The sequence below is a fragment of the Nomascus leucogenys genome, chromosome 14 (assembly GCF_006542625.1).
Source record: "Nomascus leucogenys isolate Asia chromosome 14, Asia_NLE_v1, whole genome shotgun sequence".
NCBI classification, from domain to species: Eukaryota; Metazoa; Chordata; class Mammalia; order Primates; family Hylobatidae; genus Nomascus; species Nomascus leucogenys.
Window position 1 is genome coordinate 55,576,782 of NC_044394.1, and position 12,214 is coordinate 55,588,995.

General features: G+C 40.2%; 1 protein-coding gene across 3 annotated transcripts in view; it reads right to left on the minus strand.

Annotated features, from left to right (window-relative positions):
- Window positions 1–12,214, minus strand: part of ARSG (arylsulfatase G) — a 155,050-nt gene that overhangs the window by 36,860 nt on the left and 105,976 nt on the right. For all 3 annotated transcript variants that reach the window (XM_030828414.1, XM_030828413.1, XM_030828415.1), the window contains exon 11: window positions 9,029–9,119. In XM_030828414.1, coding sequence (XP_030684274.1) covers window positions 9,029–9,119 — 91 coding nt within the window. The remainder of the gene's footprint in view (window positions 1–9,028; window positions 9,120–12,214) is intronic.

Below are 12,214 nucleotides of genomic sequence, written 5' to 3' on the forward strand. Positions count from 1 at the left end.
ATCAAGGAAAACTTCCCTGGCCTTGCTAAGACCTAGACATCCAAATACAAGAAGCTCAAAGAACACCTGGGAAATTCATTGCAAAAACATCACCAGGTAACCTATAAAAAAAAAAACATGAGACAAAAATACCAGGTATCCTGTAAAGGAAAACCTATCAGGATTAACAGCAGATACCCTACAAGCTAGAAAGGACTGGGGCCATATCTTCAGCCTCCTCCATCAAAACAAATATCAGCCAAGAATTTTGTATCCAGAAAAACTAAGCATCATATATGAAAGAAGGATACAGTCTTTTTCAGACAAACAGATGCTGAGAAAATTCACCACTACCAAGCCACCACTACAAGAACTGCTAAAAGGAGCTCCAAATCTTGAATCAAATCCTGGAAACACATCAAAATGGAACCTCTTTAAAGCATAAAGCTCACAGGACCTATAAAACAAAAGTACAATTTAAAAAGCAAAAACAAAAAACCAAGGTACATGGGCAACAAATAGCACGACGAATGGAATGGTACTTCATATCTCAATATTAACACTGAATGTAAATGGTCTAAATGCTCCACTTAAAAGATACAGAACAGCAGAATGGATAAAATCACCAGCCAACTATCTGCTGCCTTCAGGAGTCTCACCTAACACATAAGGACTCACATACATTTAAAGTAAAGGGGTAGAAAAAGACATTTCATGCAAATGAACACCAAAAGTAAGCAGGGGTAGCTATTCCTATATCAGACAAAACAAACTTTAAAGCAACAGCAGTTAAAAAAGACAAAGAGAGACATTATACAATGGTAAAGGCCGTGTCCAACAGGAAAACATCACAATCCTAAACATATATGCTCCTAACACTGGAGCTCCCGAATTTATAAAACAATTACTAATAGACATAAGAGATGAGAGAGATGGCAACACAATAATAGTGGGGGACTTCAATACTCCACTGACAGCACTAGACAGGTCATCAAGAAAGAAAGTCAACAAAGAAACAATGGATTTAAACTATACCTTGGAACAAATGGACTTAACAGATACATACAGAACATTCCAACCAACAACTGCAGAATACACATTCTATTCAACAGTGCATGGAACTTTCTCCAAGACAGACCATATGATAGGCCACAAAATGAGCCTCAATAAATTTAAGAAAATTGAAATTATATCAAGCACTCTCTCAGATCACAGTGGAATAAAACTGGAAATCCATTCCAAAAGAACCTTCAGAACCATGCAAATACATGGAAATTATATAACCTGCTCCTGAATGATCACTGGGTCAAAAATGAAATCAAGATGGAAATTTAAAAATTCTTCACGCTGAACAGTAGTGACACAACCTATCAAAACCTCTGGGATACAGCAAAGGAGGTGCTAAGGGGAAAGTTCATAGCCCTAAACGCCTACATCAAAAAGACTGAAAGAGCACAAACTGACATTCTAAGTTCACACCTCAAGGAACTAGAGAAACAAGAACAAACAAAACCCAGCAGACAGAAGGAAATAACCAAGATCAGAGCAGAACTAAATGAAATTGAAACAAAAAAATAAAAAAGATCCATGAAACACAAAGCTGGTTCTTTGAAAAGATAAATAAAATTCATACACTGTTAGCAAGACTAACCAAGAAAAGAAGAGAGAAAATCCAAATAACCTCAATAAGAAACAAAATGGGAGATATTACAACAGACATCACAAAAACACAAAAGATCATTCAAGGCTACTATGAACACCTTTGCATTTAAACTAAAAAACATAGAAAAGATTGATAAATTCCTGGAAAAATACAACCCTCCTAGCTTAAATCAGGAAGAATTAGATACCCTGAACAGACCAATAACAAGCAGTGAGATTAAAATGGTAATTTTTAATTTACCAACAACAACAACAAAAGTCTAGGACCAGATGGATCCACAGCAGAATTCCACCAGACATTCAAAGAAGAATTGGTACCAACCCTTTTGACACTATTCCACATGACAAAGAGGGAACCCTCCCTAATTCATTCTATGAAGCCTGAATCACCCTAATACCAAAACCAGGAAAGGACATAACCAAAAAAGAAAACTACAGACCAATATCCCTAATGAAAATAGATGCTAAAATCCTTAATAAAATGCTAGCTAACTGAATCCAACAACATATCAAAAAGATAATTCACCATAATAAAGTGGGTTTCATACCAGGGATGCAAGGATGGTTTAACATATACCAATAAATGTGATATGTCAATAAATGTGATACACCACATAAACAATTAAAAACAAAAATCACATGATCATCTCAATAGATGCAGTAAAAGCATTTGACAAAATCCAGCATCGCTTTATGATTGAAACTCTCAGCAAAATCAGCATACAAGGGACATACCTCAATGTAATAAAAGCCATCTATAACAAACCCACAGCCAACATAATACTGAATGGGGAAAAGCTAGTATGCTTCCCTCTGAGAACTGAAACAAGAAAAGGATGCCCACTGTCACCACTCCTCTTCAACATGCTACTGGAAGTCCTAACCAGAGCAATCAGACAAGATAAAGAAATAAAGGGCATTCAAATCAGTAAAGAAGAAGTCAAACTCTCACTGTTTGCTGACAATATGATTGTTTACCTCGAAAACCCTAAAGACTCCTCCGGAAAGCTCCTAGAACTGATAACAGAATTCAGCTAAGTTTCCAGAAACAAGATTAATGTACACAAATCAGTAGCTCTTCTATACACCAACAGTGACCAAGTGGAGAGTCAAATCAAGAAGTCAACCCCTTTTACAATAGCTGCAAAAAAAAAGATACTTAGGAATATACCTAACCAAGGAGGTGAAAGACCTCTGCAAGGAAAACTACAAAATGCTGCTGAAAGAAATCATAGATGACACAAACAAATGGAAACACATCTCATGCTCATGGATGGGTAGAATCAATATTGTGAAAATGACCATACAGCTAAAAACAATCTACAAATTCAACACAATCCCCATCAAAATACCACCATCATTCTTCACAGAATTGGACAAATTCATATGAAAAAAAGGAGCCCGCATAGCCAAAGCAAGACTAAGCAAAAAGAACAAATCTGGAGGCATCACACTACCTGATTTCAAACTATACTATAAAGCCATAATCACCAAAACAGCATAGTACTGGTATAAAAATAGGCACATAGACCAATGGAACAGAACAGAGAACCCAGAAATAAACCCAAATAATTACAGCCAACTGATCTTCGACAAAGCCAACGCAAACATAACGCAGGGAAAGGACACCCTTTTCAACAAATGGTGCTGGGATAATTGGCTAGCCACATGTAGGACAATAAAACTGGATCCTCATCTCTCATCTTATACAAAAATCAACTCAAGATGGATTAAGAACTTAAATCTAAGACCTGAAACTATAAAATTTCTAGAAGATAACATTGGAAAAACCCTTCTAGACATAGGCTTAGGCAAGGATTTCATGAACAAGAACCCAAAAGCAAATGCAGTAAGAACAAGTATCAATAAATAGGTAGGACATAATTAAACTAAAGATCTTTTGCACAGCAAAAGGAACAGTCAGCAGAGTAAACAGCCCACAGAGTGGGAGAAAATCTTCACAATCTATACATCTGACAAAGGACTAATATCCAGAACCTACAATGAACTCAAACAAATCAGCAAGAAAAAAACAATACCATCAAAAAGTGAGCTAAGCACATGAATAGACAAGCCTCAAAAGAAGTATACAAATGGCCAACAAACATGAAAAAATGCTCAGCATCACTAATGATCAGGGAAATGCAAATCAAAACCACAATATGATACCACCTCATTCCTGCAAGAATAGCCATAATCAAAAAATCAAAAAACAGTAGATGTTGGCATGGATGCGGTGAACAGGGAACACTTCTACACTGCTGGTGGGAATGTAAACTAGTATAGCCGCTATGGAAAACAGATTCCTTAAAGAACTAAAAGCTGAACTACCATTTGATCCAGCAATCCCGCTACTGGGTATCTACCCAGATGAATAGAAGTCATTGTACAAAAAAGATACTTGCACACACATATTTATAGCAGTACAATTTGCAATTACAAAAATGTAGAACCAGCCCAAATGTCCATCAATCAACGAGTGGATAAAGAAATGAGTGTGATATATATATAATGTGTGATATATATATAATCAATGAGTGTGATATATATATAATGGAATACTGCTCAGCCATGAAAAGGAATGAATCAACAGCATTTGCAGCAACCTGGGTGAGATTGGAGGCTATTATTCTAAGTGAAGTAATTCAGAAATGAAAAATCAAACATCGTATGTTCTCACTGATATGTGGGAGCTAAGTCATGAGGAGGACATAAAAGCATAAGAATGACACAATGGACTTTGGGGACTTGGGGGTAAAGTGGGAGGGGGGCAAGGGATGAAAGACTGTAAATAGGGTGCAGTGTATACTGCTTGGGTGATGGGTGCACCAAAATTTCACAAATCACCACTAAAGAACTTACTCATGTAACCAAACACCATGTGTACCCCAATAACCCATGGAAAAATAAAAAATAAATAAAGTGAAATGGTAGGAAAAGATTTTCCATGCAAATAGTAACCAAAAGATAGCAAGAGTGGTTATACTAATATACAAAATAGACTTTAAATTTTAAAAAGGTTATAAGAGACAAAGAGAAGGACATAATATATTAATAAAAGTTTCAATGCCATTTTTGCCATTTCTGTTCTACATAGTACTGGACATTCCAGCCAGAGCAATTAGGCAAGAAAAAGAAATAAAAAGCATCCAAATTGGAATAAGAGTAAAATGACCTCCTTCAGATATGATATAATCTTATATGTAGAAAACCTAAAGATTCCACATAAAAACAGAACTAATAAAGGAATTCAGCAAAATGGCAGGATTGAAATTCAGAACACAAAACCAGTTATATTTCTATACACTAACAGTGAGCAATCTGAAAAGGAAATTGCGAAAACAATTTCATTTACAATGGCACCAAAAAGAGTAAAATAGGAATTAACACAAAAAAGTGAAAGACTTGCATAATGAAAACCATAAAATATAGCTGAAAGACATTAAAGAAAACATAAATAAATGGTTACATCCCATGTTCATGGATTGGAAGACTTAATATTGTTCAAATGTCAATACTACCCAAAGTGATCTACAGGTTCAGTACAATCCTTATCAAAATCCCGATGATGTTTTTTGCAGAAATAGAAAAAGCCATCCTAAAATTCACACGGAATCTCAGAGGACCCAGAATAGTCAAAACAGTCTAAAAAAAAAAAAAAAAAAGCCCAAAGCTGGAGGACTCGCACTCCTGATTTCAAAACTACAACAAGTCTACAGTAATTAAAACAGTGTGGTACTGGCATAAACATAGACATATAACTAATGAAATAGAATAGACAGTGGAAATTATCCCTCGCATGTATGATCAAATGATTTTTAACAAGGGTGCCAAGACCATTCAATGGGGAAAGGACAGTGTTTTCAATAAATGGGGCTGGGAAAACAGGATGTCAACATGTAAAACAATGAAGTTGGACCCTTACCTTATGCCACATACAAAAATTAACTGGAAATGGATCAGAGATCTAAATATAAGACCTAAAATACTAATACTCTTTTTAAAAATATGACAAAATCTTCACAACAATGAATATGGAAAATCATTTCACAGATGAATTCAATCAAACATGAAAGAAATAATACTGATCTTACACAAACCCTTTCAGAAAATAGAGAAGGGAATATTTCTCAACTCGTTTTATAAGGCCAGCAAAATCCTGATACCAAACCTTGACACAGACAAGAAAGGAAAATTATAGACAAAATCTTACCAAATCAAAATCAGCAAGATATAAAAAGTATGATACATCATTACTAAATGGGATTTATCGAGGAATGTAAAGTTGGCTTAACACTTGAAAATCAATCAATGGAAAAAGAAAAAGAATCAATGGAATTCACACCATTAAAAGGGTATATATACAGGTATCTACATTTATAAAACCTCACCAAATTATACATTATAGATCTGGGCCTTTCACTTTGTGTACAGGTTGCCTTAACTGGAGAAATAGGAACACTTTTACACTGTTGGTGGGACTGTAAACTAGTTCAACCATTGTGGAAGACAGTGTGGCAATTCCTCAAGGATCTAGAACTAGAAATACCATTTGACCCAGCCATCCCATTACTGGGTATATACCCCAAGGATTAGAAATCATGCTGCTATAAAGACACATGCACACGTATATTTATTGTGGCACTATTCACAATAGCAAAGACTTGGACCCAGCCCAAATGTCCATCAATGATAGACTGGATTAAGAAAATGTGGCACATATACACCATGGAATACTATGCAGCCATAAAAAAGGATGAGTTCATGTCCTTGGTAGGGACATGGATGAAGCTGGAAGCCATCACTCTCAGCAAACTGTCGCAAGAACAAAAAAACAAACACCACATGTTCTCACTCATAGGTGGGAATCGAACAATGAGAACACCTGGACACAGGAAGGGGACCATCACACACCGGGGCCTGTCTTGGGATGGGGGTAGGGGGAGGGAAAGCATTAGGAGATATAACCAATGTAAATGACGAGTTAATGGGTGCAGCACACCAACATGGCACATGTATACATATGTAACAAACCTGCACGTTGTGCACATGTACCCTAGAACTTAAAGTATAATAATAAAAAAAAGAAAAACAATAAGGTACACCTTAATTCTAGGCCACATACCAAAACAGACTGGTTATCTTTTCAAGGCCACTCCCATTGCGTGACCATAACATCATATCCTAATCATAGACGAACACATCTTTCTCTAATCTAATGTGGTAGATGTCAATCCACCTAGCTTATCCAAAAGCAGTTGTAAGTAACTGGAATGCAAATATTAGAAGCAAGAGGAAGAGGGAATCAGAACATGCCCCTGTTTCATCCTATTCCCGGTTTTCACTGATGGATTAAAAGTTCAGTGCTCCCTACCCAGACTCTCTTGGGAGTTTGGTGACTCCTTAGAAGAGCAGACCTCCCTTGGGTGTTATAGTTCCTATCTCATTGTGATCATTTAAATAGCCCTATTACTTCATGGTAACATGTATGATTCCAACATTGTGGTGCCAAGGGCTTTCTGGCGGGACTTTTACTTGTGAAATTAACTCAGCCTGGAGGTCCCATACCTCTTAGATAATGTAATATAAGGACTCTAATCTAGAAACTTTTCAACTGAAAACCTAACAAATATCTGACTGTTTTGAGTTTTAGGTTTTAGAGAATCAAAGATTTTTGCGACATTTTTAATACTCCTCAAGTCATGTTTTGTTTTTATGCCACATTTTCTTCAGGATCACTTATTTACACTCAGGGAAAATAATTTTTTATCATATAATTTGAAAAGCTCCAACATTAAATAACTGAATCAAGTTGGAATCTGCATTAGGTCACAGGTTTTCCTTTTTTTGTTTTTTGTTTTTCATTTATTTAAAAAAAATTGTAGTGTTCCTACTAAGTGTGCTAAGCACTTCAAGACAACAAAGATTAAAGTGCTGAAAGAGTTCTGAATTTGGAAAGCTTAAAACTAGTACAGGATCAGGCTGGACAAGGTGGCTCACGCCTGTAATCCCAGCACTTTGGGAGGCCTAGGCAGGTGGATCACGAGGTCAGGAGATCGAGACCATCCTGGCTAACATGGTGAAACCCTGTCTCTACTAAAAATACAAAAAAATTAGGTGGGCGTGGTGGCGGGTGCCTGTAGTCCCAGCTACTCAGGAGGCTGAGGCAGGAGAATGGCGTGGACCCAGGAGGCAGAGCTTGCAGTGAGCCGAGATCATGCCACTGCACTCCAGCCTGGGTGGCAGGGCGAGACTCCATCTCAAAAAAAAACAAAAAACAAACAAAAAAAACTAGTACAGGATTGGGAGGCTGAGAAGCAGGCAGATCACGAGGTCAGGAGTTCAAGACCAGCCTGACCAATATGATGAAATACAGTCTCTACTAAAAATAAAAAAATTAGCTGGGCATGGTGGTGCACACCTGTAGTCTCAGCTACTCAGAAGGCTGAGGCAGGAGAATCACTTGAACCCGAGAGGCGGAGGTTGCAGTGAGCCAAGATTGCGCCACTGCACTCCATCCTGGGCTACAGAGAAAGACTCTGTCTCAAAACAAACAAACAACAACAACAAAAACAAACAACAACAACAAAAACACACAACAAAAAAACTAGTACAGGAAATAAAACGTGTACCTAAATGACTGGCATGCATGGCAGAAAGTGAGAGATAAGAGAGATCACCAGAATTCCTACCCAGCTGGGAAGATTAGAGAGTTTTATGAAAGTGGCATTTGACTTGGGCCATAAAAGCTTAAAAGGATTTTAATATGGAGACCAAGGAAGAGGAGACTTGTTCTTGGAAAACTAAGGGTGGAAAGACAGAAGGACTTGGGATTGAGAGTCTGAATTCAATTGACAGCAAGAAGCCATTGGAAGACCCTGAAGACCATCCTGATCCAGTATGACACTTCTAAAATATACATCTAAGAGACAGATAGTCACAGTGAACCAAGAAGCAGAGAGACTTCTGTCAGTTTGCTAACTAGTCCTCTAAAATCTATTTTCTGAAACAGTCTATTGTCAAGTAAATTATACTTTAAAATATCTCTAGGCTTCCATTTAATGTTCATCCAAACTGGCATTTAAAGCACGACAATAGGGAACGCTCTGTATGTGAAAAGGAGCTGAATAAACGTGCTGAGAGCTCCCAGCTCGCTAGAAATTCAGGTGAACAGCACAAAGACCTTATTTGCATATGGGGGATCCAGAGAGCCTGTGCAGGGACCCTGGGTTTGGAGGAGATGCTTGTCAAGAGGTGCTAAGAACCCCCCCAAAGCAGGGGCTCACACTCATTCCCAGAGGCCTGGGTGAGAGTCCCTGGGGGTCCCCATGGGGGTCCCCGTGCAGCTGTGCCTGTGGGAGGCAGGGCTAAGTGGACCCTCACTCACCGGTAATGTAGAAGGCCTTGTAACGCTCCAGGCGGACAGTCTGCAGGGCTCCAAACTCTCCAGCTGCCCCACTGTTGGGGTGGAACAGCACCTGCGAAAGGGTGGCAGAGCTTACTAATAGAAAAATTGGCAGAACTTGGTGACTCATGCCGGTAATCCCAATACCTTGGGAGGTCGAGGCAGGAGGATCGCTTGAGCCTAGGAGTTTGAAACCAGCCTGGGCAACACGGCAAGACCCCTCCCTACAAAAAAAATACAAAAATTAACCAGGCATGGTGGTGCACACCTGTGGTCCTAGCTACTTGGAGGCTGAGGTGAGAGGATTGCTTGAGCCTGGGAGGTCAACACTGCAGTGAGCTATGATCATACCACTGCACTCCAGCCTGGGTGATAGAGCAAGATCCTGTCTCGAAACAGCAAAAGAAAATAAAACATGCTAGATGCTCCCTGGAAAATATTACTGTCTTTTTCAGGGTCTGGTCTCCCTATCCCTGTGCCCAAACACACACTGACAGATACAAGCCTGGAGTCCACACCAGCCAGCTCCAGGGAGCCTGTGAAGTTGTTATTTTGCTGGTTAATTGATGGCAATGGGTTATAACTCTGGAAGAGTAGGCAAAAGGTCCACTAGGTAGGTCAGATTTCTAGTCCTGACACCTGCTATGTAATTTGCAAAGTCCACAACAAAAGGCAAATCAGGGATACCTTGTTCACAAACTTAAAATTTCATGATGACCACGGCAGAGCTTTAAACCAAGCGCAGGGTCCCTCCAAGTGCAGGGCTCTGTGTGGGGGGCACCAGTCACAGGCCCACAAGGCCACCCTGCCTGAGTTCCAACCCCTCAGGGTCAGGATGGGCCCTGGGGACTTACTTGTTTTACAAGTATTTCCAGGGGTTCTGATGCAGGTGACCCTCAGATCTCTTTGAAGAAAGGCTTCTTTAGCATCAAGTCATTTTCCAACTCTCCCTTGAGCAAGGATGGTACAAAAGAAGGCATCCTTGATTTCCGCAGAATCGGGCACAGCCCAGACTCTGGTCACAGACGCCCACAGCTATGACTCAACCCGACTATATTTGGATGGAGGAAATCTTTCCTCATCAGGTCACAAATAAAAGAATTACCCTACAGAATGGAAACACCTAAATCAGGGTTCTCGAGGGAAGGATGTGAAAGAAAATAAAAGGCCAGTGTCCTTGGTAGGCTGGTGGGTCTGGGCTAAAAGCATGAGACTGCCTTGGTATGAATCACAACCGTATATAGGGCTGGAAAGGCACTTACATGATTCAAGGTTTCCACGAGACTTAAAAAAAAAATGAGAAACATCTGTTGGAGCAGTAAACAGCTGTCCCCCCGAGTTTCACAGCTCTGAGAGGATGCCGCCGAGGTGGGGCTTCTCCCCACACCTGCGGCTTCCAGGTTCTCGTGACAACCCCTGCACAAACCCAGGGCGCGCATGATGACAGCAGGTTCCTTCCAAACAGGAAAAGAAGTCGTAACTGAAAACCCTCACTTCTTCCATCCCTGCAGAAAGCCAAGCCTCTTCACCACAGGAGACTGTTTTGTTTCCTTCTTGAGACAGCAGGAAGTGGGAGACTTGGAAAATCTATTGTCAACTGATATACGATGCACCCGGACATGCAGAAGATGGGAGTGAAGGCTTGCTGCTTCAGATCAGTCACAGTACTTGGGTCTCAGTCACAGAAGTCCCATGAGGGTGGGCTGCTATATTCCCACTATTTATGTGGCGTTACCAGAGGCAACTTCCAAAATCCACGAGGAAGCAAAACTGTGGGATGGCTCATTCTCAGAAACATAGATGGACTTTGGAGAACTTGTCTATGCATTTTTTTTGTTTGAGCAGACCCATTATGGCTTTCTTGTTTATATCAACATAGGAAGGAAGTTGTCAAAAGTACACATGAATCACAGCTCTCTAGATGCCTGGTTCAAATTTCAAAGATGACTTTATCTTCTGCAAACTTGTTTTGCCTTCCTGGTGGCCTTTCTTGCTCTATTTTATCTTGTTTTGTTTTTTAAGCACGAGAGCATTCCTTTACCTTAGGTCCTACAGGGTGCTGATATAGCATCCCCTGAAGGTGGGCTTCTTCTCCATTCAGGTGGGGATGCACAGCTCACAGCCTCCAAAGGGGGTGGATGGGGGTGGTCAGTTTGCCAGCCACTCCAGATGAGGTCTCTCACCACTAGGGGCCTCCCTAAGAGAAGTGATCGGCATTCTGGACATTAAAACTCAGCTTGTTTCCTCAATGTATGGCCTCCAGGGGCGTGTCAAGCATTTGATGACCCACAGCAGCCCCAGACTGTGTTAGGCTGGGCAGATGCAGAGCTGTTAGGGGAAACATTCCTTCGTTGACAATTTCTGGACCTGATCATGACAACCTGGGGCTAAGATACGACCTGACCAGTGATGATGTTACCACCTTCAGCTTCCATCTGGGAGTCAGGAAAGCACAAAGTGGGACCTTTGGTTCTAGGCTGTGCAGCCCTCCCCTTCCTGGCCCTCATCTCTCTCCTGGTGCCCCTCACTGCCTAGACACAGACCCATCAAGATCAGAAGCAGGAGGTTGAGCTGATGCAAGAACATGCAGCATGGTGTCAGCTGCTGTGGTTTTGAACATCACAGAGACAACGTCCCTAGAGGTTGACGGAGTGGGTTGTGAGAAGACCATCCAGTGTGGAACCGGAGCTCATTATGCGCATGACGCCTCTCAACTCTCTTGCTTCTCTCCTTAACTCTTGGTTACTTAGTTTGCAAGAGGGAAGGACTGGATTGCTGAGAAGCATTGGCATGTTGTTTCCAGCTGAATATCCAGGAGTTACTTTGAGCTTCTAGAACTGAAACTGTTTCTAAACCAACTCATATTGGAATCCTTGTAAGCCCAGGATGTTTCTGAGGGTGAACACAAATTGGGCTTATTTTAAAATACATATGTACACGTGTATGCATGTTTTACAGACGTATGCATCTGTGTACACCTATGTATGTGTATATCGATATATGCATATATATACGTATATATACATGTGCCACACATTAATATAAATATGTGTGTATACCTCTATGTATGTACCTGGACATATGCATATGTATACATGTATGTGCGTGCATGCATGTGTATACATATATGTGCATAGACATGCATATGCATACATATGTACACATGTA